This window comes from Salvelinus namaycush, chromosome 7, assembly GCF_016432855.1.
Source record: "Salvelinus namaycush isolate Seneca chromosome 7, SaNama_1.0, whole genome shotgun sequence".
Taxonomy (NCBI): domain Eukaryota; kingdom Metazoa; phylum Chordata; class Actinopteri; order Salmoniformes; family Salmonidae; genus Salvelinus; species Salvelinus namaycush.
In genome coordinates this window covers 27,307,352-27,331,958 of record NC_052313.1, presented here as the reverse complement: position 1 = coordinate 27,331,958, position 24,607 = coordinate 27,307,352, and the positions used below count along the sequence as shown (strand labels likewise).

Genomic DNA, 24,607 nt, shown 5'->3' with positions numbered 1-24,607 from the left:
AATATAATTGAAGTACTATATGTAAATGCATAATGTGAAGCTGGTCTGCCTGATTAAGAGGCTCACATAATAGCCAAACAATTATGTGTATATTTTTTTCAAGTGTAGCCAACAGCTCAACATTTCTACTTCGTCTACTTGGAGTGAGTCACTCTGTATGTTTTAGCGTTTTTTTGTTGTTGTTGATGCCCTTCCGACAGTTCCAGTGCCACTTAGGCAATTAGTCATCTTTAGTATGCAGTGTGCTCCATCTCCACCTACTCAATCATCAACACAGGCAATTATGTTCAATGGAATCGGAAGCAGCAGACGAGCTGCCGGAGATGATAGAAAGTGGTGTGAGAGGTGTGCTGCTGAGCTTCCCTCTGCATTAGTCAAGCCTGTGGGGTGCTTAGTACGCACAATATTAAGGGCTTAGCGAAGAGGATTACTAATTCAAATCAATACCTCCTGAATTTGAGCTCTTTCAGAATCGTAGTCTTTAATGTTTTGATACAGGAAATCATTAGAGGTCTTCTGAGGAGGGTTTACCCTCACATGGGCTTAACGAGTGGAAGGCGTTTTCTATGGCTAGAGTATGTCAAAGATTAGAGTATGGATTTTAGGCTTTCTAAACTTCTGACTCATTCTAGGTCTTGCGGCTGAATAAAAACTGAACATAGGGGTTAATACCGGTTCATGCTACTCAATACAGGCCGGAATTTCCCTCTTGTTGTTGTGAACATGCTGCGAACACACACATACACACACGCACACACACATAGGCTGCAGGTACGCCTAGCGATTAGAGCATTGGGCCAGTAACCAAAAGGTCGCTAGTTCAAATTCCAGCGACAAGGTGAAATAATCTGTCAGATGTGCCCTTGAACAAGGTACTTAACCCTAATTGCTCCATTATGGCAGACCCTGGCAGTGACCCCATTCTCCGAGAGTGTCTCAGGGGGAGTTGGGAGGTGCAAAAAACACATTTACAATTCACACATGCGTAGGAAATAGGACACATATAAGCGCACGCACACACACAAAGGCCACTATCCCACCTAGAGGCAGAAATTCAAAATGTCACCAGCTGAAGTTTGTAACTCTATTCAAAGGTCAGAGACTTGTTTGCGGTCAATGTTCGATTTTAGCCCTGCCAACAGATACTGCAGTTTCAAACCCAACACAGAACACACTGTCCAGTCTGAGACTGTCAACATGGCCAAGTCTATATGATGACTCAATGTGGGGGGATTTCTTGTGTCTAATTGCGCAACTTGGTGTATTACTGCAGTGTTCACCGGCTCATTGAGTCCCATTTATTGTGGTCTTTCCCACTCCCACCTCTCTGCTGTCTCTTTATTTTCTTTCCCTCTTAATTAACTGCACTCTTTCCTTCTGTAAAATCTATTGTTTTCTCTTGTGTCTGTTGTGGAAGGATCTTGAGTGTAATAGGTTACTTAAAAATGACAAGAATTCCAGACAATGTCACAGAGGGAAATTTTAAGCAATTACTTAATTATATTAATATCAAGCCTATCAATTTCAATAACATCAAGAAAGGGATAAAGTCAACTGGAAATTAAGTGAATAATCTGAGAAAAATGTACAGTGTAAGACTATAAAGACTGGTCTCAACACTTTACAAGGAGAAAGACATTTAAGGACAGAAAAATATGGAAGTATGTTGGTGTTGAACCTGTCACTCTGTCTTCCCTTTAGACTTTGCTCTATAACAGCACCTCCGGACACAGAAGAGGCATGTTTTGATGAAGAGGAGGGTGAGCAGCATCACGATGGCCAGTAGGAAAGCGAACACGTCCAGGCTGTGGTACTGGTACCAGGTGAGCTCGTGGGCCTGGACCCTCAGGTGCTTGGCCCCTTTATTCCTCATGGTGAACTCTATCCAGAACACTGCCTCATCCTTGGGACTGATGGGCCTGTCATGGTGGATCCTGGACAACCTCAAGGCGTTCTCCTTATACGACGGCTCGTTGATCACAGTGTTGAGTCCATCCACCAGATCCTGGGTTTTCATGGTGTTGAAGTCCATGATGACCGCAGCCCCCTTGGCCTTCATGTGGACCATGTTGTCTGGCTGGTCAGCGAACATAGGAATTCCCACCATGGGGACCCCGTGATAGATGGCCTCATAGATGCCGTTGGTTCCACCGTGGGTGATGAAGGCTCTGGTCTTGGGGTGACCCAGCAGGTCGTTCTGCGGGATCCAGTCCAAGATTCTGGTGTTGGGGGCCAGGGTCTCAGGCTTCTCCCCACTGAGCCTCCACAGGACCTTCTGGGGAATCTGCCCCAGGGCTGAGGTGATCATGTTCCCTTTCTCTGTGGTGAGGTTCTTGATCATGGACCCGAGGGTGAACACCACAATGCCGTCATCTCCAGAGCTCTGCACAAACTCCTCCATGTCCTCTGGTAAGGGCTTGGCAGGCTTGCAGTGGATTCCCCCCACAAACTTGAAGTTAGGGAGGAAAGGACGAGGGTAGTCAAAGTCCCAGTATGTCCGGATCAGCCACAAGTCAGCTTGGCCCATCACCTCACAATAGGTCGATGGCTTCCCTCGAATCTCACTGTAGTAGGCGTCTATGTCTTGCCAATAACCGTATGCCATCATGTCCTGGGACGCATAGAAGAGGAGGTTCAACAGTCTTTCAGTGAAGCTCATTTCGTCGGTTAACTTGATCATGGCACCAGGGACAAAGGATGGTGGAGAAGGCATCTGCCCACAGAGCCTCTCCCACATGTGGGCAATAGAGAAGCGCAGGGAGTAGACCAAAGGAATGCCCAGATCCTCAGCCACCAGGTCACTGCAGGGGTAGATTGGATCGGATAACATAACATCATACTTGGCCTCTCTCAGTCTCCTCATGACGGTCTCTGACCTCAGCAGTCCGTCACATATCTGTAAGCAAAACTTTAATTCTCTTTTTGCAATATGATACCCCTTCCAATGGATCTGCAAGTAGCTCAGGTGGTCTATCTCGTACATGTAAAAGTGGATGAACTCCTCAAAGAAATCGCTCATCTGTTGCGTTGAGACGGAGACGTTGAACGGTTCGTAGCTGAAGCGAGACTTTTCCGTGGGGTCCATGTATACAGAGGCACTCTGCACCAGCACTGTAACACTGTGTCCTCTGTCAATCAGAGTGTCCAATATTGGCTTGAGGTTGATCCAGTGACTGCCTTCGGTATGCCAAACTAATATGTTTCCACAGTTTACTCTCCCTATGATACATAACTGTGCGATCACAAACACAGAGATGTACCGTGTCAGCTTCATCGTGACTGTGTGGAAACAAGTTGAAAACCACCTTTTAAAACTCTTTCCAAAGTCAACCAATCATTAACTGAAGTTGAACTCTGTATTGTAGTACTATAGAGTATTCCTCCTGTCACATAAAACCAGATAAGCGAGCCACCGCCTTGATCTTTCGGTGTGAAAGGTAAAGGCAAGCACACACAGACAGTAACCCTGCTTGTCCCTACCCAGAGTCAAGCAGCTAGCTGCTTGTAAGCCCTGCCAGCAGCACACTGTTCAGTCATAATAGGTACCAGTGGGATTAAAATCTTACAGAGGCGTCGGCAGCAGAATGTAATCTCCCCCAAAATCCTGGGCAGGAATGTAGGCCCAGCAAATTAGTCAGGAGAGTTTTGTTATGACAGAGGGGAGAAACAAATGGGCTGAGACTCTGGATTTGTCCCAAATGGCACCCTATCCCCTTTATGGAGCACTACTTTTGATGAGAGCTCGATGGGTCCTGGTCAAAAGTAGTGCACTATAAATGGATCAGGGTTTTCTATGCATTTGCATGGTGGTTTGGTGGATTTTGTGACATTGATTTACTGACATTATTAGCAGACATTGACAAACTATAAGCTACATAAGAGGGCATAAAATAAGAGGATGTTAACCTTTACTTAACACCCATCCCGGATCCGGGAGCATCCTCATCAGTAAAAGCTGACTAGCATAGCCTAGCATAGCGCCACAAGTAAATAATAGCATATAAATATCATGAAATCACAAGTCCAATACAGCAAATGAAAGATAAACATCTTGTGAATCCAGCCATAATTTCCGATTTTTAAAATGTTTTACAGCGAAAACACAATATGTATTTCACTTAGCTAACCACAATAGCCAAAGACTCAACCGCATATTTTCACCATGTTTCTACCGCATAGGTAGCTATCACAAAACCGACCAAATAGAGATATAATTAGTCACTAACCAAGAAACAACTTCATCAGATGACAGTCTTATAACATGTTATACAATACATTTATGTTTTGTTCTAAAATGTGCATATTTGAGGTATAAATCATAGTTTTACTTTGCAGCTACCATCAAAAATATCACCAAAGCAGCCAGAATAATTACAGAGAGCAACATGAAATACCTAAATACTCATCATAAAACATTTATGAAAAATACATGGTGTACAGCAAATGAAAGATAAACATCTTGTGAATCCAGCCAATATTTCCGATTTTTTTAAGTGTTTTACAGCGAAAACACAATATAGCATTATATTAGCTTACCACAATAGCCAAACACACAACCACATTTATTCACCGCATAGATAGCATTCGCAAAAACCAGCAAAAGATATAAAATTAATCACTAACCTTGACCAACTTCATCAGATGACAGTCTTATAACATCAGGTTATACAATACACTTATGTTTTGTTCGAAAATTTGCATATTTAGAGCTGCAAACCGTGGTTATACATTGTGAATATGTAGCATCGATTCACCAGAATGTCCGGAGCTATTTTGGACACTCAGCTAATCTGACCAAAGAACTCATCATAAACTTTACATAAAAATACTTGTTGTATGGCAAATGAAAGATGCACTGGTTCTTAATGCAACCGCCGTGTTAGATTTTTTAAAATAACTTTCCCATAAGAAACAGCTTGCGTTATTGCGAGACAGCGCCCGCCGAAACAGCAGAGAATAGGAATCAACATTTTCCACAGAAATACGAAATAACATCATAAATTGTTCTTACTTTTGCTGAGCTTCCATCAGAATATTGTACAAGGAGTCCTAGGTCCAGAATAAATCGTTGTTTGGTTTTAGAATGTCCTTTTCTCCTGTCAAATTAGCAACCTTAGCTAGCCATGTGGCGCGAACATGCCCATCTTCTCTTGACGCAAAGAACGGAAAATTCCAAAAGTCCCAATAAACGTTGAATAAACTGATACAACTCGGTTGAAAAAAACTACTTTATGATGTTATTATCACATGTATCAAATAAAATCAGAGCCGGAGATATCCGCCGTGTATACCGAACGCTTTTCAGAAGCCAATGTCGATGTACTTCACGCGCCAGAGAAGACAAAGAAATTTCCAGACCTGCCACTCCAAAAGCTCTTGTTCGGCCTCAGATCAAGCTAGACACCCCATTCCACCTTCCACTGCCTGTTGACATCTAGTGGAAGGCGTATGAAGTGCATGCATATCGATAAATATAAGGCAATTGAATAGGCAGGCCCTGTAACAGAGTATTGTTTTCAGATTTTTCACTTCCTGTATGGAAGTTTGCTGCAAAATGAGTTCTGTTTTACTCACAGATATAATTCAAACAGTTTTAGAAACTTGAGAGTGTTTTCTATCCAATAGTAATAATAATATGCATATTGTACGATCTAGAATAGAGTCCGAGGCAGTTTAATTTGGGCACGATTTTTTCCAAAGTGAAAACAGCGCCCCCCTTTTGACAAGAAGTTTTAACATGGTTGCATTGACACGCACAGACAGTGAGTTGCAGGCAGGATGAGGTAGCAGCTGCAACTTGACAGGTGAGATTGCAACTCTACCTGCTTTAACTTCCCTGGCAGGAAACTGTGCGACCGGGAATTGCCTCAGCCTGATAGTGAGGAGGAGAGGGAAGGGAAACAGGAACAGGATGGTGGAGAGTGCTCACAGCTGGGATCAAAAAACAGGATCGGATGGATCATGGCTCACAGGTGGGTGAATATGGACTAGCCCAGGTGAAAAAGCTGTTCCACTCTAAAGTTATCGGATACATCTGGAGCTGAGTGACTCTCTCTCAGGCTGGCGGATAAATATTTCATAGGGTTAGTTGAATAGTTGAAAAAATGTCTAAGTGTGTTGCAAAAAGCAAACATCTGCCTCAACATACTTTTAGACCATTTGTGTGTGCATAGAAATCAGAACACAGTGTTTAATTTACATGACAACCTCTGTCTTACTTCAGGTACCTACAGCTCATAACAATGGAGCTAATTGTTCGATTTCCTGTAAGAAGTAACAACACTAACAAATAGCCAACCATTATGAAGAATAATTGTTACAAATGATCCCCTCAAAAGACCCGTTTAGGATTCATAAATCAATTCTTCCTTGCTGTCAATGTAGTTGCGATCCATGGTCCAATTCAATTGTTACAAGTGTGACATTTCGACGAAGAGAGTTCACACAGCGTTTAAAGCACCCCCCTTGAAAATAGTCCCTCAAATGCCAGCATTCCACTGTGAAGCTAATCTATTCCCTGACAAACAAGAGTTCTGAATGTCGCTGTACACGTGCACACACACGTACACGTGCACACGCACATTACTGCCTCTACTACTGTAGGAGGCATGTGACGGGGAAAGAGGGACGATAATGCTTTGCTCTAGTTATTCTGCCTAGTAATCACACTGTTCCCCAGTGGGCCTATGAGAGCTCTCATGCTGGGAAAATCTCTATCAGGCACAAACATGCTAAAAAAAAGGTAGGACATGTAGACCTATACTCATTATGGCTGAAGATTGTTGTGACTGTACATATGCCCCTAAGTGATACTGGTGCGTTGGTGTGCGTGTGTGTTTAAAGAACAGCAGACGCTGTACGTGTACCAGTAATGAGTCCTATGTTCCTCGCTGAATGCTGGAAAAACACCTGTGACAAGCAGCCTCTTTGGAAAGTTGAACACACGGAGTACTTAAGCCACAGAAAGTTCTCAGAGGAGTTAATTTGATACCAGTATTGAAAGAGAAGGGCAAAATAATGCAACGTTGGTCAGAAACCATTTTCCCTTTCTTCCATGTATGACGAGGAGCTTGTTGCAATTCTGCTTTAGATCTCAGTATTCGTCTGCCTATGGTCTGATGCTGAGCTCAGGCTGCAGTGACTCAGCACGATTAGATAGATGATTAGATAGATTTGCTGAACCATAAGTAACCATTAAACATTGATAACCATAAGTGACCATTAACCTCTAAAAGTCTAAGCCTTTGGGGGGGGGGGGGGGGTCTACTAAGCTATTGTTTTTAGATGGTCATACCATGGATAATTTATCCATTTTATTTTGAATTTCAGGATCCCTGTAGGTAACAAAAAATACATAATTAAATATAGAATTAGGTCTTTACTGCTATAGCCCATAGAAACGCATTGAATAACACATTCATAAATGGAAAAATAAATCATAAGGAATAAGGTTTTGAAGTGTCTTTTCTTTATCTAAGAGATATAAGAAAGCTAAGGAAATATTTGTGTTTTTTGGACACTCACTTAACCCCATTTTTGTTGTTGGCACAAAACTACCTTTTCTACTTTTTTAAACTGGTACCGGTTACCTTCAGATGAGTTCTGTGATGCTACAGACAGAAGTTGGCACATCGGTGGTACCGACTTCAGATGAGTCCCGTGGGGCTTGTGGGGGTCGTAGAGCAAAACGGAGAACACCATCACGAGAATCTCATCTTTCCATAGACTGAAGGCCAGACTGTTCGGACGCTACAGACGTTTTCGTGAGAAGACCAATTTGGGGGATGTCTCATGGTCTGACAAACACCGCTCTAGCCCGGCCACCTTCCACCGCAGATGTGCAATAGCCACATAGGCGGATGCGGTGGATTGAGACGCAGCCCATGTATATCTCTAGCTTAAATTGACAGATTTTGATGGGGATTTTTTTATTATGTTACTTAGATTGACGCACTGGTGTGTCAATAGACTCTTAAGGATTTAACCATTGATCACCATTCATGTTATCAATCACATCACCCTCTCACCTGGTATGATCTACGGTATGTGTTTTATTGTTCACAGTTTTTAAGGGGATTGGATGTTGATGATTGATGTTCCCCTCTCTGAATCCTCCAAACAGTGCATTACATAAGCATTAGTACGCATTCTGTTGTATCTGAGATTATGTCAACATCAACTAGGAAAGTGAAGATATAGATGGAGACATCTGACAGAGGACATGACTTGTACATGCTGTACATCATACCAGGTGAGAGGGCAATGTGATTGATAACATGAATGGTCAACAATGGTTAATGGTTACTTAGGTAATGAACAAAACAATGAAAAAGGCACTGTTAGGTTAAAATTGATCTTAAAAGTTTGTAACGCATGTGTCACTTAATATCTTTGCCGCTCCAATCCTAATAGGCAAATCTGTGTTAATGTGCAACACTGAACAGCCGCTACGCAGTCTTGCGGTCAGACAAAAGTTTAGGATTAAAGTGACAATTGATATGACAAGATTACCACTGGGATCAATGTTTAAAAACATGATTTTTGTAACCTTCTCAGACCAAATGGTAAGTAAGTAAGCCTTGTCCGGGCCAGAATGGCCAATTGGGCAAGAGGCTGCAAAATCTCTTGTTTTTCTTGTGCAGGGATCTTTAACTAGATTCAGCCGTGGTATTTTTTCTTGAGTGGATAAATAATTTGATGCAAGAAGCCCAAACAGATACTGTATTTGACAAAAACATAAACATTTCAAACCTTGATTACATTGGTCCCCGATTACATTCTGTATGTCTCTCTATTTCAGCCAGGACACCCGTGACACAAGCCAGTATCTGTCTCTGATTCTAAAGGTTGCACGTTTTAATCCAGCAATAGAGTTATTTTTGTTTTAAGCCTATCCCAAACCTTAACCCTTACCTTACATACAGTACCAGTCAAAAGTTAGGACACACCTACTCATTCAAGGGTTTTTATACATTGTATAATACTAGTGACAATATCAAAACTATGAAATAACACATATGGAATCACGCAGCAACCAAAAAAAGTGTTAAATAAATAGATTATATTAAGATTCTTCAAAGTAGCCACCCTTTGCTTTGATGACAGCTTTGCACACTCTTGACATTCTATCAACCAGCTTCACCTGGAATGCTTTTCCAACAGTCTTGAAGGAGTTCCCACATATGCTGAGCACTTGTTGGCTGCTTTTCCTTCACTCTGTGGTCCAACTCATCCCAAACCATCTCAATTGGGTTGAGGTCGGGTGATTGTGGAGATCATCTGTTCACCTACTCTGCGTCTCACAAATACACGGTGGTTGGAACCATAAATCTCAGATTTGGACTCATCAGACTAAAGGACAGATTTCCACCAGTCTAATGTCCATTGCTCGTGTTTTTTGGCCCAAGTCTCTTCTTATTATTGGTGGCCTTTGGTAGTGGTTTCTTTGCAGAAATTCGACCATTAAGGCCTGATTCACGCAGTCTCCTCTGAACAGTTGATGTTGAGATGTGTCTGTTACTTCAACTCTGAAGCATTTATTTGGGCTGCAATTTGAGGCTGGTAACTCTAATGAACTGATCCTCTGCAACAGAGGTAACTCTGGGTCTTCCTTTCTGGTGGCGGTCCTCATGAGAGCCAGTTTCATCATAGCTCTTGATGGTTTATGCAACTGCACTTGAAGAAACTTTAAAAGTTATTGAGATTTGATGTATTGACTGACCTTCATGTCTTAAAGTAATGATGGACTGTCGTTACTCTTTGCTTATTTGAGCTGTTCTCGCCATAATATGGACTTGGTATTTTACCAAACAGGGCTATCTTCTTTATACCACCGCTACCTTGTCACAATACAACTGATTGGCTCAAACGCATTAAGAAGGAAAGAAATTCCACGAATTTGATTTTAACAAGGCACAACTGTTAATTGAAATGCATTCCAGGTGGCTACCTCATGAAGCTGGTTGAGATAATGCCAAGAGTGTGCATAGCTATCATCAAAGCAAAGGGTGGCTACTTTGAAGAACCTCAAATAAATTATATTTGTTTAACAAATTAAATTGTTTAACAATTTTTTGGTTACTACATGATTCCATATGTGTTATTTCATAGTTTTGATGTCTCACTATTATTCTACAATGTAGAAAATAGTAAAAATAAAGAAAAACCCTTGAATGAGTAGGTGTGTCCAAACTTTTGACTGGTACTGTACATATATATACATACATATATATACATATATACATACACATACATATACATACATACAAATGCGCATACATATACACTACCGTTCAAAAGTTTGGGGTCAGTTAGAAATGTCCTTGTTTTTGAAAGAAAAGCACATTTTTTGTCCATTAAAATTACATCAAATTGATCAGAAATACAGTGTAGACATCGTTAATGTTGTAAAAAAGTAAAAGTACATTAAATAGTACCCGCAAAACACCAGTCTCAATGTCAACAGCGAAGAGGTGACTCCGGGATGCTGGCCTTCTAGGCAGAGTTGCAAAGAAAAAGCCATATCTCAGTCTGGCCAATAAAAATAAAAGATTAAGATGGGCAAAACAACACAGACACTGGACAGAGGAACTCTGCTTAGAAGGCCAGCATCCCGGAGTCGCCTCTTCACTGTTGACGTTGAGACTGGTGTTTTGCGGGTACTATTTTTTTTTTTTTATTATTATTTTTTATCCCCTTTTCTCCCCAATTTTTCGTGGTATCCAATCGCTAGTAATTACTATCTTGTCTCATCGCTACAACTCCCGTACGGGCTCGGGAGAGACGAAGGTCGAAAGCCATGCGTCCTCCGAAGCACAACCCAACCAAGCCGCACTGCTTCTTTAACACAGCGCGCCTCCAACCCGGAAGCCAGCCGCACCAATGTGTCGGAGGAAACACCGTGCACCTGGCCCCCTTGGTTAGCGCGCACTGCGCCCGGCCCGCCACAGGAGTCGCTGGAGCGCGATGAGACAAGGATATCCCTACCGGCCAAACCCTCCCTAACCCGGACGACGCTAGCCCAATTGTGCGTCGCCCCACGGACCTCCCGGTCGCGGCCGGCTGCGACAGAGCCTGGGCGCGAACCCAGAGACTCTGGTGGCGCAGTTAGCACTGCGATGCAGTGCCCTAGACCACTGCGCCACCCGGGAGGCCCTTGCGGGTACTATTTAATGAAGCTGCCAGTTGAGAACTTGTGAGGTGTCTGTTTCTCAAACTAGATGTACTTGTCCTCTTGCTCAGTTGTGCACCGGGGTCTGCCACTCCTCTTTCTATTCTGGTTAGAGCCAGTTTGTGCTGTTCTGTGAAGGGAGTAGTACACAGCGTTGTACGAGATCATCAGTTTCTTGGCAATTTCTCGCATGGAATAGCCTTCATTTCTCAGAACAAGAATAGACTGACGAGTTTCAGGAGAAAGTTTTTTGTTTCCGGCCATTTTGAGCCTGTAATCGAACCCACAAATGCCGATGCTCCAGATACTCAACTAGTCTAAAGAAGGCTAGTTTTATTGCTTCTTTAATCAGAACAACAGTTTTCTGCTGTGCTAACATAATTGCAAGAGGGTTTTCTAATGATCAATTAGCCTTTTAAAATGATAAACTTGGATTAGCTAACACAACTTGCCATTGAAACACAGGAGTAATGGTTGCTGATAATGGGCCTCTGTATGCCAATGTAGATATTCCATAAAAAAACAGCAGTTTCCAGCTACAATAGTAATTTACAACATTAACGATGTCTACACTGTATTTCTGATCAATTTGATGTTATTTTAATGGACATAAAATGTGCTTTTCTTTCAAAAACAAGGACATTTCTAAATGACCCCAAACTTTTGAACGGTAGTGTATATATACACATCTTTTAAAAATATATTTAAAATAGAGATTTCAGAGTTAATGCCTAAACTTTACCCTGCCTCTGATTCCAAAGGTTGCGAGTTCAAATCCAGCGATTTAAAGTTTTTATTTTAATTTTAAGTCTATCACAAACCTTAATCCTTACCTTAAAAGATTTAAGTTAATGCCTAAACTCATCCCTAACCTTAAAAATACTGAGTTAATGTTTAAACTTCACCTTAAACACTCAACTTCTAAATTTGACATTTGAGAAACATGGATGAACGTCTTATTCTGAATTGAGACAGAGAGCTAGTTGCTCTATTTATGAGTGGAAATACTTTGGAATAGATTTCCTAAATTAAAATAATTTTGCGTCTCAACTTTGGGGGGCAAAATAAATTCAGCCGTGGGACGTATTTGGCCCCGCGGCCCATCAGTTGACAATCCCTGCTCTAGCATGAGGCACCTTGATGTACCAGAACACCCACTGAACAGGATTTTAGTCTGTTGTAGTTAGTAATGTAATGAGCAGATTTGTATCTGTACACTGTGAAAGATTCTCCATGTCAATTAATCCATTTGGATTTGTATATCTCGGCCTAACAACCATTGTAATGACAGAATGTTTTTTGTGACAATCTAGTGTTCATTATTCAAATGCTAATGTGATGATAACTACTGTAGTTGGTCCTCAAAGGAAATAAAGTAGATGGTATTCAACAGAAGTTAATGAACTTTCCTATCTCTTCCCATTTGCTTCATTAGCTGCAATATTTTTCATACACTCACTGGAAGCTAATATGAATTATTTCTGAGAATGTAATAAAGTGGCTGTAATAAAGACGCTCTGTCCCAGACAAGTGATTTTTGGAACACATTAATTGTAGATCCTTTAAAGATCTTCAAAATGACTAGTCCTGACGATTCATAGAGGTTCAGGTCTACATGAAGGACTTCTACAATGCTAGTGATTAATTGTGAGTTCTTCTGTTAAATTTGATATGAAGAAGAGATCCAATGCAAAACATGAATGTGAATTGTATATTTTTAGTCAGTTATTACTTTTAAATGCATCATGATACATTGTATTTACATTTTATTTAAACATATTAAAATATTTGTATTCTAAAATAAAATGAAGTAATCTGCACCCTTGGTTTGGTGTTTTAACTGTTTAGTCTTGCCTCAGAGGGTACATAAGCAGACAGGTATAGACAGGAACCTACAGTATATCTGGGATGAAATAGAAAGTTCTGTCACTCCACTGTATTCATTTGGAGGTCCAGGATAGGCTTCCATCCAAAGCACAGTATATTTGTCAGCGTTAACTTATTTGATTGTGTGTAGTACTCTCCATTTGTGTTGAAAGTCTGTAATACTAGTTTGAACACAGAGAGTGAAGAAAAGTCCCCAGAGGTCCCCACAGGGACATCTAATCTGTGTAAGGCACCATAGCTGTCTGTCTGTTTTGAGTGTCAGAGAGTGGAGGAGGAAATGGGCCGGATCTTATTCATGCTGTTCTCTTTACTGAAATCAAAAGTGCTTTGCTGTCTTCTTCTTTTTCTCCACTACATTGCTCTCCTCAGCACTTTCCTACCAGATCAAGCGTTGATAACGAGACAAAGCCTCCACCTTCTCCTCAGGCTCCTTTGTGGCTTCTGTCCAGATCTCTGCACCACACCCCAGCCACTGCTCACCCCCCACCCTGCGTCTCAATCCATTGCTGAGGGTTTATGTGCCAAGCCCTGATTCAGCAGGAACAACGATTGTTTATGCTGAGATGGTGATGTTTTCAGAGCAGAGGGAAAATCATTGTTGACACACTGACTCTGCTCCCCACTTGATGAGGCCAAATAGTAGAATGTTAAATGTTTATCCAGATTTATGAGGTTTTGGTTGGTAAAGACACAGTTATTTATCATTGGGAGTTGGCTTGAACAGACTGAGTTGTTGAACTTCTAAATTACTTCTTTGCATAATATTGTAATGACCTGACTAGATCATAAAGGAACAATTGGCCAGAGGGTTGAGTTTACGAATTGACGGTTTATTAACCCAACTTTACACAGGCTACTGTTTGGCCGTAGCCCACGCCAAATAAACGAAAGATACCCCACAAGCCAACCGTGACCTTCTCTTGTGAAGCCCAGACGTAAGAGAGAACAATGGCTAATCCTGGTCTTAAATTCCAATGCTCCATCCCCCTGCCCAACCCCCCTCCACGCCACTCCGCCAACTGTGGTGGGTCGCTACAATATGAAAGTTTCAAATTTTCTATAGCCTACTCATCAGTTTGTTCAGGGTTGCATGCATGGCAGAATGGTAAACTAGATAGAAATAGGGTCTTTAAAGAACAGGCTTAATTTGCATTTGAATGGAGAATATGCACTGCCCCCCGTGATTTCTAAAGCAAAGTCCAATGAATGTTATCAGCTCACCATCCAGCCTACACAGCAGAATTGTATATTCATTTCGTGTTAATTGAGTTCTTTGATCCAGCGGGCAGCAAGAGAGACAAAGAGATACTGCATGTCTAATTAGTTTACCATGCCTTTGTCTCTTCACGCACATCTCAACAGAGTGCCAGTAGCGTTATGAATGAACTCCCCGCGCGAGTTAATTCTGCCTTTGCAGGGCTCGCGCTGCCTCCTAGAGTACCGGTGTCGGCTTGAGGCTCTCTGATTGGCTATCTCACAGCATGCCCAGGTGCTGACAAGAGGATGGAATCAGCAGCTGGATCTCACTGCGTTGCATGACAGAGACACCGAGAACGAGGTGCGCCTTGCTATCTTTCCAGTTTATTGCTACCCAGATATTTTTGAAACACAAGGAGAACAAATATATGTAAATTCTCACCTCAGCGGGTCTGCGCCCTCTCACTGTAATTCAAACCTCGTGACTCTTCAACGGTGCATGCTGCAACCGCTGCGTAGGGACAATAACCTGAAGGCAAGACAGTCAAAGTATCTGAGAGACATATCTGAAGGAAGGTTACCCTTGTACACTTATCTGAACGCATCCTCCCACGCTGTGTGTCTGGGAGAGCGCTCTATTTGGAGTCTGTAGCTGGCGGTCATCCGGCGCCCATTGATCTCGTGTAAGTGATCGATTATCAATTCAACTTCTCCTTTTTAAGTTATTATAGTCTACCTTTGCGATATGATCGCAAGTAGCATTGACCAAAATTAAGAATGCCCAGATTCAAGATTGAAATGAACTTTGTCCTTGTTGCGAAATAGATAGACAGAGGCTACCTTGCATGATAGACCTATCTATACGTTTGTTTACCTCGTTATAGCCTATCCATATGGACAGATATGACATGTTTTTTTATTCATTAGCCTGTTTTTAGCCTGTTTTCTGATAAAGGTGACACCACATAGCGGGGACCGCAATCCCCTCACCACATTCGTTTATCAACGCCACCTGTTATGCATGTTGTTCACTGATGTTGATGCATGCCATTGATAATGTGTTTCAATGGATGGATAGCTGCACTGCAGCAATTGAATTCACGAGGTTCGATCTGACAAAACAAGATTGCGTAGATTACACCCTGATTTAAATGTCAATGTAGTTATAGCCATATACATCTAATCTCATTCATGCAACATGCATAAAGAGACCTGGCAATCGGTGTAAATGCGACATATCAGGCACAACATGGTCAATTTCAGGATGCATGATGCAGCGGTAATATGCAGGCTAATATAGGTAATTGTAAACAAGTGTTTGGGTGCCTCTGACGGTGCAAGGAGGTGTAGCCTAGGTCAAAACCATGGCAATGAATGAATACGCGTGAGAGTGAGTCACGAGAGCGGATTGGGGGGGATTTAGATCAGTGGAAGAATGTGATGTGTGTCAGGCTGCCAAAAAGTGACCGCTTGCAGTCATACCTTCAGGGGGCGTGTCTGGACTGGGGGACTGGTGGAAGTTATATTACTAATGTAATATTATATCCCATTATGTATACTTTGGAGCCTTAATATAAGCAAAGCAAGCATGCATACTGAGAGTTGGCTGCAGACAGTGGTATCTGTGATGCCTAGTCTTAGTGATGCCATTGTTCTCACCTGTTGGTCAGCAAGGTGATGTGACAATGTATGACAATACAGACTGCAAAATGCTAAGTGTTATTATCTTATGGACACATAAAAAAAACAGGCCTCATTATACTACTGCACCTGTCTATGTCTATCTTTGATTGGCGAGATATTGTCTTTAAATTCAACAATATCCTACTCTAGGTTAACAATTGGCTACTCACAATAATTAACATCAATATGCCACATTGTGTACATCTGATAGGCTATCAATGTGTATTATAGGCTATTATACACCTGTATGGTGTGTTATGTTGATGTTAACATTCTACGATCCTGTCTCCTTTTTAATTCAGTCTCGCAAAGAATGGCACCTATTGGTAGATGGGTAAAAATGAAAAAAAGCCGACATTGAATTCCCCTTTGAGCATGATGAAGTTATTAATTACACTTTGGATGGTGTATCAATACACCCAGTCACTATCACGACTTCCGCCGAAGTCGGGTCCTCTCCTTGTTCGGGCGGCGGTCAGCCTCGCCGGTCTTCTAGCCATCATCGATCCATTTTTTGTTTTGTCTTGTTTTTCCTCACACCTGGTTTCAATTCCCTCATTTACTTGTTGTGTATTTAACCCTCTGTTCCCCCCATGTCTTTGTGTGGGATTGTTTATTGTAAGTGCTTGTGCACATGTTGACTGGTGCGCGACAGGTTTTGTACCCATGTCTTGTTACTCTTTATGCCGTTGGTTTTGCTATTAAACTGCTTCGGCTATTACTTAGTTCTGCTCTCCTGCGTCTGACTTTCCTGCCACCGGTTACGCACCCCTTACAGTCACTACTAAGATACAGGCATCCTTCCTAACTCAATTGAAGGAAGGAAACCTCTCAGGGATTTCACCATGAGGCCAATGGTGACTTTAAAACAGTTACAGAGTTTAATGGCTGTGATAGGAAAAAACTGAGGATGGCTCAACAACATTGTAGTTACTCCACAATACTAACCTGATTGACAGAGTGAAAATTAGGAAGTCTGTATGGAATAAAAATATTCCAAAACATGCATCCTGTTTGCAACAAGGCACTCAATTAATACCGCAGAAAATGTGGCAAAGCAATTAAGCTTTTTGTCCTGAATACAAAGTGTTATGTTTGGGGCAAATCCAATACAACACGTTAGCTAAAGGGTAGAGCTGCCGCTTTCAAGGAGCGGGACTCTAACCCGGAAGCTTATAAGAAATCCCCCTATGCCCTCCGACGAACCATCAAACAGGCAAAGCATCAATACAGGACTAAGATGAAATCGTACTACACCGACTTTGACGCTCGTCGGATGTGGCAGGGCTTGCAAACCATTACAGACTACAAAGGGAAGCTGTAGTGGAGCAGGTTGAGCACTTCAAGTTCCTTGGCGTCTACATCACCAACAATCTAACATGGTCCAAGCACACCAAGACAGTCGTGAAGAGGGCACGACAAAACCTATTCCCCCTCAGGAGACTGAAAAGATTTGGCATGGGTCCTCAGATCCTCGAAAGGTTTTACAGCTGCACCATCGAGAGCATCCTGACCGGTTGCATCACTGCCTGGTACGGCAATTGCTCGGCCTCCGACCGCAAGGCACTTCAGAGGGTAGTGCGTACGGCCCAGTACATCACTGGGGCAAAGCTGCCTGCCATCCAGGACCTCTACACCAGGCGGTGTCAGAGGAAGGCCCTAAAAATTGTCAAAGACCCCAGCCACCCCAGTCATAGACTGTTCTCTCTACTACCGCATGGCAAGCGGTACCGGAGTGGCAAGTCTAGAACAAAAAGGCTTCTCACAGTTTTTATCCCCAAGCCATAAGAATCCTGAACAGGTAACCAAATGGTTACCCGGACTATTTGCATTGTGTGCCCCCCCCCCCCAACCCCTCTTTTACGCTGCTGCTACTCTCTGTTTATCTTATATGCATAGTCACTTTAACTATACATTCATGTACATACTACCTCAATTGGGCCGACCAACCAGTGCTCCCGCACATTGGCTAACCGGGCTATCTGCATTGTGTCCCACCACCCGCCAACCCCTCTTTTTTACACTACTGCTACTCTCTGTTCACCATATGCATAGTCACTTTAACCATACCTACATGTACATACTACCTCAATCAGCCTGACTAACCGGTGTCTGTATATAGCCTAGCTACTCTTATTTTCAAATGTCTTTTTACTGTTGTTTTATTTCTTTACTTACACACACACATATACCTTTTTTTCGCACTATTGGTTGGGGCCTGTAAGTAAGCATATCACTGTAAGATCTACACCCGTTGTATTCGGCGCACGTGACAAAAACTTTGATTTGATTTGAAATGGCACCCTATTCCCTACATAGTGCACTACTTTTGACCCATTTGGGATGCAAACTGTGTGTAACTCACACATCCCACTGTGCTGCTGGATTCAGGAATGCATCATCAATGGAAACATTCTTGTGGGGAGTGTGAACGGTGGCTTCCACGGAGCTTAAATCTCTGAGTCACCGCAGCGAGCAGATGCGCACTGACACACACACACACTCAAACACACACACTGGCGTAATTGATGCCCTCCACCCACTGTCCTTGACATGGCTACAAAAAGCAGGACTGAATAATTGCCTCCCCCTGTGGGTTGTGAGTAATGATGCATTTTCCCTCTAGTCTATACAGTAATTGTGTTTTGGGCCATGGTCAAAAGGAGTGCACTATATAGGGAATAGGGTGCCATTTGGGATGCAGACTACGACTGTACTACCTACCTACCTATATGGCCCTCCCCAAGGCAGATACAGTACAATAGACCAAATAGCGCTGTTCTTTTCTCCTTCTGTACGTCAGAGACCGAGCAATCAGCTAGAGGAAGTCCAGAGCCAGGGGTAGGACGATTGATGGCCTTGGACTGTATTCTCCCCTTGCTCTCTCTGTCATCACCAGGATTATTTTTTTATCAGGAGGGACACAGGTATTGTACCACGGGGTGCCTTGAAGCCACTCATGTGCATCTGAACAGGACTCAGAAAATTTGTGTTCAGAAAGCAGGTTCCAATCAGGCAGAAATACAAGGAAAGAACAGCATGGTATTGCAACCTTCAGAGTGGGATATACAATAGAAAATGCCAGGACACTTTCCCACTGTGGACAGGAGATGGAGGTATTGGAAGTATTTTTTTTTCTCCATTCACTGTGCTTGACTTAGCAATAGGTGCCGGTACTCATTTTGGGTGCCAGTACTGTTTTAAGCTATATTCACACTGCTTACAATGGCCTGTTTCTGAGTGTGTACATGTAAGTCAGAAAATCTTTAATGATAAGAAGTAGAAATTCAGTATTGAGAAGTCATGATAAAAACAGGCAATGCAGTGCAATTGTATTTTAGGTTATTTAATTTAACTTTTTAATTACTTTTAGATTTGTATTTGTTTTATTATGTTATCTTGTACACTTATTTGTAATTAATTAGAGATGTTGTATTTTATAATTGGACTTTTGACCTATTTTGTTGAACAAAAAAAAAATATACAGGTATATATATATATATATTTTTTTACAAATAAAAGCATTTTTATATAGTGAACACTTAGTCTTCTCTTGATTTCGTGAAATAATTAGCACCCCAGTAGTGTAGGGGTTCTATCCTACAATCGGTGGAAGGAGAAACCAACTTTTGAGTGTTATGGAAGTGGCTAGTCTTCAGAGGTGTAAGGATAATTAGGAGTCTGAAACTTGGGTATTTGGTGCAGTGTTAGGTGCAGGAACTTTTATGCTAATATTCTATAAGAGGTGCAGGAACTCAAGTAGTAGATCATTTAAGGTGCTGGAACGCACTACCGGTGTGCTCCAGCCCAAGTCGAGCAGCATTGGTGGGAAAAGTACTAAACTGTCATACTTGAGTAAAAGTAAAGATATCTTATTAGAAAATGACTCAGAATTGAAAGTCTCCGAGTAAAATACGACTTGAGTATTTGGTTTTAAATATATTTAAGTATCACAAGTAAATGGAATTTCTAAAATGTACTTACAGTTGAAGTCAGAAGTTTACATACACCTTAGCCAAATACATTTAAACTCAGTTTTTCACAATTCCTGACATTTAATCCTAGTAAAAATTCCCTGTCTTAGGTCAGTTAGGATCACCGCTTTATTTTAAGAATGTGAAATGTCAGAGTAAGAGTAGAGAGAATTATTTATTTCAGTTTTTATTTCTTTCATCACATTCCCAGTGGGTCAGAAGTTTACATACACTCAATTAGTATTTGGTAGCATTGCCTTTAAATTGTTTAACTTGGGTCAAACGTTTCAGGTAGCCTTCCACAAGCTTCCCACAATAAGTGGCAGAGCTGGTGTAACTGAGTCGGGTTTGTAGGCCTCCTTGCTCGCACATGCTTTTTCAGTTTTGCCCACAAATGTTCTATAGGATTGAGGTCAGGGCTTTGTGATGGCCACTCCAATACTTTGACTTTGATGTCCTTAAGCTGTTTTGCCACAACTTTAGAAGTATGACTGGGGTCACTGTCCATTTGGAAGACCCATTTGCGACCAAGTTTTAACTTCCTGATTGATGTCTTGAGATGTTGCTTCAATATATCCACATAATTTTCCTGCCTCATGATGCCATCTATTTTGAGAAGTGCACCAGTCCCTCCTGCAGCAAAGCACCCCCACAACATTATGCTTTTTTTCTGAGGTTTCTTTTGATTTTCCCATGATGTCAAGCAAAGAGGCACTGAGTTTGAAGGTAGGCCTTGAAATACATCCACAGGTACACCTCCAAATGACTCAAATTATGTCAATTAGCCTATCAGAAGCTTCTAAAGCCATGACATAATTTTCTGGAATTTTCCAAGCTGTTTAAAGGTACAGTCAACTTAGTGTATGTAAACTTCTGACCCACTGGAATTGTGATACAGTGAAATAATCTGTAAACATTTGTTGGAAAAATTACTTGTGTCAAGCACAAAGTAGATGTCCTAACCGACTTGCCAAAACTATAGTTTGTTAACAAGAAATGTTTTCAACCAAGAGTGGTTGAAAAACAAGTTTTAAAGACTCCAACATAAGTGTATGTAAACTTCCGACTTCAACTGTAAGTATCAATAGTAAAAGTATAAACCATGTATAATTCCCTGTATTAATCAAACCAGATGGCACTATTTTTAAAATGTATTTTTATTGACGGATAGTCAGGTGCACACTCCAACACTCAGATTAATTTACAAACGAAGCATTTGTGTTTAGTGAGTCTGCCAGATCAGAGGCAGTAGGGATGACCAGGGATGTTCTCTTGATAAGTGTGTGAGTTGGACCAGTACTTTTGGGTGTCAGGGAAAATGTATGGAGTAAAAAGTAAATTATTTTCTTTAGGAATGTAGTGAAGTAAAAGTAGGCAAAAATATAAATAGTAAAGTACAGATACCCCAAAACCTACTTAAGTTCTACTTTAAAGTACTTTTACTTAAGTACTTTACACCACTGTCGAGCAGTGTGTGCGTGTTTGCAGTGACATTCAGAACTTTTGTTTGTCTGGGAATAGATTAGCTTCACAGTGTAATACTGGCATTTGAGGGACATATTTTCAGGAGGGTGCTCTACACACAGTGTTAACTCCTTCATTGAAATGTGTGTTTGTGTGCATGTACGTTAGTTTGTGGCCTTATGCGGGGGTGAAAGTAGATTTAATTTCTTAACGTACTGGACATCCAAGTTCGCAACTTTTTTTTTATAGTCTAGGTGTGTAATCATAGAATTACAAATATAATCCCAATTTCATATATGATGTCTATGGGCTAGTAGCCTAGGCCGGGTAAAGATTTGTCATATCACTTTTAACATGCATTATATTTTAACATAAGCAGCGCTAAGCTCATAGTGGCTTAGAGTAGGCCTAGGCTATTATCACGTTTTAGGGAAGACCCAGATGCAGAGTTTGTCGAAATAACACATGTTTATAACTAGAACAGGAGGCAGGCAAAACGACAGGTCAAGGGCAGGTTGAGGTCAGTAATTCAGATCAGAGTCTAAAAGGTACAGAATGGCAGGCAGACTCAGGGCAAGCATAATGGTCAAAAACGGGAAAACTAGAAAACAGGAACTAGAAACAGACAGGAGCAAGGGGAAAACCGCTGGTAGGCTTGACGAACAAAACGAACTGGCAACAGACAAACAGAGAACACAGGTATAAATACACTGGGGATAATGGGGAAGATGGGCGACACCTGGAGAGGGGTGGAGACAAGCATAAAGACCGGTGAAACAGATCAAGGTGTGACTACCCCCACTCTAGGGGTGCCACCTGGCGTCCTACCTGGGCGCATACCTGGTTGACCGGGGTGCCGGTGTTGAAATTCAGCGATGAGACTTTTACCCCTTGCCTTCTATGCCTTTTGATATATTGTTTATTTATATCTTAAGTTGACAGATAACAGCTGACTTTTATCCTCAACACTGGAGCTCCCCAGGGGTGCGTGCTCAGTCCCCTCCTGTACTCCCTGTTCACCCACAACTGCATGGCCAGGCACGACTCCAACACCATCATTAAGTTTGCAGACGACACAACAGTGGTAGGCCTGATCACCGACAACGACGAGACAACCTATAGGGAGGAGGTCAGAGACCTGGCCGGGTGGTGCCAGAATAACAACCTATCCCTCAAAGTAACCAAGACTAAGGAGATGATTGTGGACTACAGGAAAAGGAGGACCGAGCACGCCCCAATTCTCATCGACGGGGCTGTAGTGGAGCAGGTTGAGAGCTTCAAGTTTCTTGGTGTCCACATCAACAACAAACTAGAATGGTCCAAACACACCAAGACAGTCGTGAAGAGGGCACGACAAAGCCTATTCCCCCTCAGGAAACTAAAAAGATTTGGCATGGGTCCTGAGATCCTCAAAAGGTTCTACAGCTGCAACATTGAGAGCATCCTGACGGGTTGCTTCACTGCCTGGTACGGCAATTGCTCGACCTCTGACCGCAAGGCACTACAGAGGGTAGTGCATATGGCCCAGTACATCACTGGGGCTAAGCTGCCTGCCATCCAGGACCTCTACACCAGGCGGTATCAGAGGAAGGCCCTAAAAATTGACCTCAGCCACCTCAGTCATAGACTGTTCTCTCTACTATCGCATGGCAAGCGGTACCGGAGTGCCAAGTCAAGGACAAAAAGGCTTCTCAACAGTTTTTACCCCCAAGCCATATGATTCCTGAACAGGTAATTAAATGGCTACCCGGACTATTTGCATTGTGTGACCCCCCCAACCCCTCTTTTTACTGTGCTGCTACTCTCTGTTTATCATATATGCGTAGTCACTTTAACTATACATGTACATGTACATACTACCTCAATTGGGCTGTCCAACCAGTGCTCCCGCACATTGGCTAATCGGGCTATCTACATTGTGTTCCGCCACCCAACACCCGCCAACCGCTCTTTTACGCTACTTCTACTCTCTGTTCATCATATAAGCATAGTCACTTTAACCATATCTACATGTACATACTACCTCAATCAGCCTGACTAACCAGTGTCTGTATGTAGCCTCGCTACCTTTATAGCCTCGCTACTGTATATAGCCTGTCTTTTTACCTTTGTTTTATTTCTTTACTTACCCATTGTCCACCTAATACCTTTTTTGCACTATTGGTTAGAGCCTGTAAGAAAGCATTTCACTGTAAGGTCTACACCTGTTGTATTCGGCGCACGTGACAAATAAACTTTGATTTGATTTGTACACACCTTCCAGAGATGTGTTTTTAACATACAATATGATATTGGAAATTGATTTCCAATTAGATAGCTTTGACATGGCAAACGGCAACTGTCACCTTCCAGTCTGCAACCAACTGGATATATCGCCTATCCTTCCATGGGGCGGCAGGTAGCCTAGGGGCGGCAGGTAGCCTAGTGGTTAGAGCATCGGACCAGTAACTGAAAGGTTGCTTGATCGAATCCCCGAGCTGACAAGGTAAAAATCTGTCATTCTGCCCCTGAACAAGGCAGTTAACCCACTGTTTCTAGGCCGTCATTGTAAATAAGAATTTGTTCTTAACTGACTTGCCAAGTTAAATAAAGGTTAAATAAATAAATACAATTAAAAAGACCTTGTCAAAAAGGTTCTGATGATGAGGCTTGAGCAAGACTGAGTAAATTAAGTGATGAATGAAGAGAGGAGAGGGTCTTCATGTAGTCTAGGTCAATAATGTAGCACATAATTGTCGGATCTTATGAATCTCCATTCTCTCCATCCCCTCTCATCTCACTCAATAGGGATGTGCTGCATCCACACTCATACGCTTGTACCATATGATAACTTTATTGTCCATTTACATAGAAATGCATTTTGTGAGGTCATCAATAGGGATCCACCGATATGAAATTTTGGGCCGATATCGATATCCAATATTTTCCTTGCCATAAAACCCGATACCGATATTTATTTATTTAAAATTTGTAGTGGCCTTTTAAGCATTCTAGTTAAATAGTTGAAACACACACTGACCAAACATTTATTTTGTTGGCATTTCCTTATGTCAACATTACCAGTAAAACATAATCAAAACCTATTTCTTTCACTTGCTGTGTTGTTTTGTTGTTCATTTGTTCAGTCATTTCATTCTCAACCAGGATTTCATCATACATGTCAAGCAGTGAAGTTTCAGCTCTGTCTGTCCGTGGCCTCTTCTGTTGTGGGTCCGCCTACTCGGTGCGCACT

At 42.0% G+C, this 24,607-nt stretch overlaps 1 protein-coding gene across 1 annotated transcript; it reads right to left on the bottom strand.

Annotated features, from left to right (window-relative positions):
• Positions 1–1,462: 1,462 nt before the first annotated feature.
• LOC120051164 (UDP-glucuronosyltransferase 2A1-like) lies at positions 1,463–3,308 on the bottom strand. Its single transcript, XM_038997878.1, has one exon. The coding sequence runs from the start codon at positions 3,272–3,274 to the stop codon at positions 1,682–1,684; it is 1,593 nt and encodes a 530-aa protein (XP_038853806.1). The 5' UTR covers positions 3,275–3,308; the 3' UTR covers positions 1,463–1,681.
• Positions 3,309–24,607: the final 21,299 nt, after the last annotated feature.